The sequence below is a fragment of the Electrophorus electricus genome, chromosome 8 (genome assembly GCF_013358815.1).
Source record: "Electrophorus electricus isolate fEleEle1 chromosome 8, fEleEle1.pri, whole genome shotgun sequence".
NCBI lineage: Eukaryota > Metazoa > Chordata > Actinopteri > Gymnotiformes > Gymnotidae > Electrophorus > Electrophorus electricus.
The window spans coordinates 3,433,288-3,435,787 of NC_049542.1; the positions used below are offsets into that span (position 1 = coordinate 3,433,288).

A 2,500-nucleotide genomic window follows, 5' to 3' on the forward strand; every position below is an offset into this window, starting at 1 on the left:
TCCGAGTCTGCCAGGAGCGGAGCGGGCAGGCTGGAAATGGAGGCGGAGCCTGTTTCGCTGCGGGCAGGAGGGGCGCGACCTTTCGGCACCTTGACGCCCGATTGGTCGAAGGACGCGGGGGCGGCGGGGATGTCTCCCTCGACTGACAGGTCCAGCCCCACCTCCTCTCCCAGCTGTAGGACATCCGGTTTGCCGAATTTAGGCGAAGGCGTGGCTTCCGCGGCGAAGGCCACGCCCGCAGCCGCGAGCTCCTCCTTCAAGGCGTCCACGGTGACCCCAGCCACCCCTCCGACCCCGGGCAGGTTGACCAAGAGGTCAGGGGGTCGTCCCTCGTCTTCTGCAGTGGCTTCTTTAAAAGAGATCACCGGCACGGACTCGTTGGAACCCCGGTCGCCGTCGAACCGCCAGAGGTCGGTCGCGCGACCTTCGACCTCCGCGACCTCCGCGACCTCCCCCACTTCCGGCGGGTCTTCCGTCGCATCCACGGCCTCCGACCCCAGCGCTGCGGGCTCCGCCCCCTCGGCGAAAAGGCACAGCTCCTGGGCCGTGATCGGGGAGCGGAGCGCCCCTCCCCCCGGCCCGTGGGGGTCTTCCTCCGCCTCTTCCTCGCCCAGTGCGACGGGCTCCGCCTTTTCTTGCTCGTATTCGTTGCACAGCGTCAGGTAGCTGTCGGTGCACTCGTCCTCCGACGTGTCCGCGGAGTCCGACAGCGGGGCCCCTCGCGCCTCGAGCGGGGGCGGGACGGCGAGGGTGGCGCCCCCTGCCGGGTGGGGGTCCGTGCCGTCGTCCAGGGGCCCCGTCTGGGGCTTGGCGGCCACCTGGGTGGTCTGCATGAAGGGGATGTCGAAGCTGTCGTCAGGACTGCTGCTGCGCAGGTACTTGGTGATGTGAGACCATAGTTTACCTCCTAGAGAGAGAGAGAGAGAGAGAGAGAGAGAGGGGGAGAGAGAGAGGGAGAGAGAGAGAGAGAGAGAGAGAGAGAGAGAGAGAGAGAGAGAGAGAGAGAGAGAGAATGCTACATTACGCAGGGGGTGTGCGAGGTCATTGCAATGTAAAGATACAAACGATACAATTTCCCTTATAACAGATTGTAAACGCGCGCACGCACGCTCGCACGCACGCACGCACGCGCGCGCTCGCGCACAGCTGTGTGCTGAGTGTTTGGAGGGGAACATCTGCTGTGTTAACAGGATGAATTGGCTCTTCAGCGCTGAGATAATGACACCAGCGGCGCCAAATTATTTTGGGCCGCAAACAAACAAACAAACAAACAAACAACAACAACCCAAAAAAAAAACCCACAACAACCACCCCAGGCCGCGGGGAATGTCACGTGGGTCAGCCCAAACCGGCGTCCGCCCAGAGAAGAGCGGAGACGTGGGAAACGGAGCGAGAGAGCACCAGTTTATGCTGCGGAGGGGAAGGGTCCCTTTTTGTTCCATTTTTAACGTCCGCCCGCGTGTCGTTTCCGGTACGCGCGGCTAATCTTACGGGTTTGCGGGGGGCGGGGTGCACTGGTGCGTGACGTTGGCGCGGGGCCCTCGGGCTGCTGGGATACTTAAAGGGGTTTCAGGCCCTTATTAACAGGGGCGTGCCGTGTTGCTCAAATGGCCGCGCCCAGATTAAGTGGCTTATTCGTTCCAATATAAACACAAACCTGAAAACAGATGTGTACGCCGAGACGGCACCCCACACACACACACACACACACACACACACACACACACACAAACACACAGAGAGAGGATAAGGAGACGCAGGTGTTAGCTTAGTTAATGATCCGGAGCACCACCTGCTACCATAGATAATGACCTGTGACACTCGCCTAACAAGGACAGAGAGAGACGAGTGTGTGTGTGTGTGTGTGTGTGTGTGTGTGTGTGTGTGTGTGTGTCAGGAAGAAGGAGAGAGAACCACTTGCCATGATGAGCCAGGGAAAGAGAGAGAGACAGAGAGTGAGTGTGTGAGTGTGTGTGTGTTAAACATACCCTCAACGTACTCCAGCAACAGGAAGATGGAGTCGTCTGAGACGATGAACTTCCTGAGCCGCACCATGTTGGGTATGGCACGGGGGACGATGGTCTTCTTCACACCCCCGCACTCGCTACTCTTCCTCAAGCCCTGAAAATCACACACACACACACACACACACACTGGGATAAAGCCTTCCTACCCTCTACCGATGCCCCATAAACAATTGAGACCCAATTACAGTCAGGCTCACACACCCCTCATCTGTCTGACTTAACTCTCCTGTCATAGGCCGGAGCTGTGTGTGTGTGTGTGTGTGAGGACATTGGCAACGTCCGTACCCGTGCCATCAGCATCTGGAGACCACAAATAATGGCATCAAACACACACACACACACACACACACACACACACACACACTCACACACACCTTGAGGACGAGGGTCTCCTGAGTCCTCTTGTCGATGACCAGCAACACCTGCGCACATGACGGAGAAATGAGACATGGACAGGCAGTGGCATCCTGGAC

The 2,500-nt window shown here is 58.8% G+C and overlaps 1 protein-coding gene across 6 annotated transcripts in view; it reads right to left on the minus strand.

The window, feature by feature from the left end:
• rps6kc1 (ribosomal protein S6 kinase polypeptide 1) overlaps positions 1-2,500 on the minus strand; it is a 19,185-nt gene that overhangs the window by 6,989 nt on the left and 9,696 nt on the right. For all 6 annotated transcript variants that reach the window (XM_035528837.1, XM_035528835.1, XM_035528834.1 and 3 more), the window contains exons 10-12: positions 2,402-2,449; positions 1,989-2,121; positions 1-907 (exon numbers count right to left, since the gene is read on the minus strand). The exon at positions 1-907 is cut by the window's left edge and continues 245 nt beyond it. In XM_035528837.1, coding sequence (XP_035384730.1) covers positions 1-907; positions 1,989-2,121; positions 2,402-2,449 — 1,088 coding nt within the window. The remainder of the gene's footprint in view (positions 908-1,988; positions 2,122-2,401; positions 2,450-2,500) is intronic.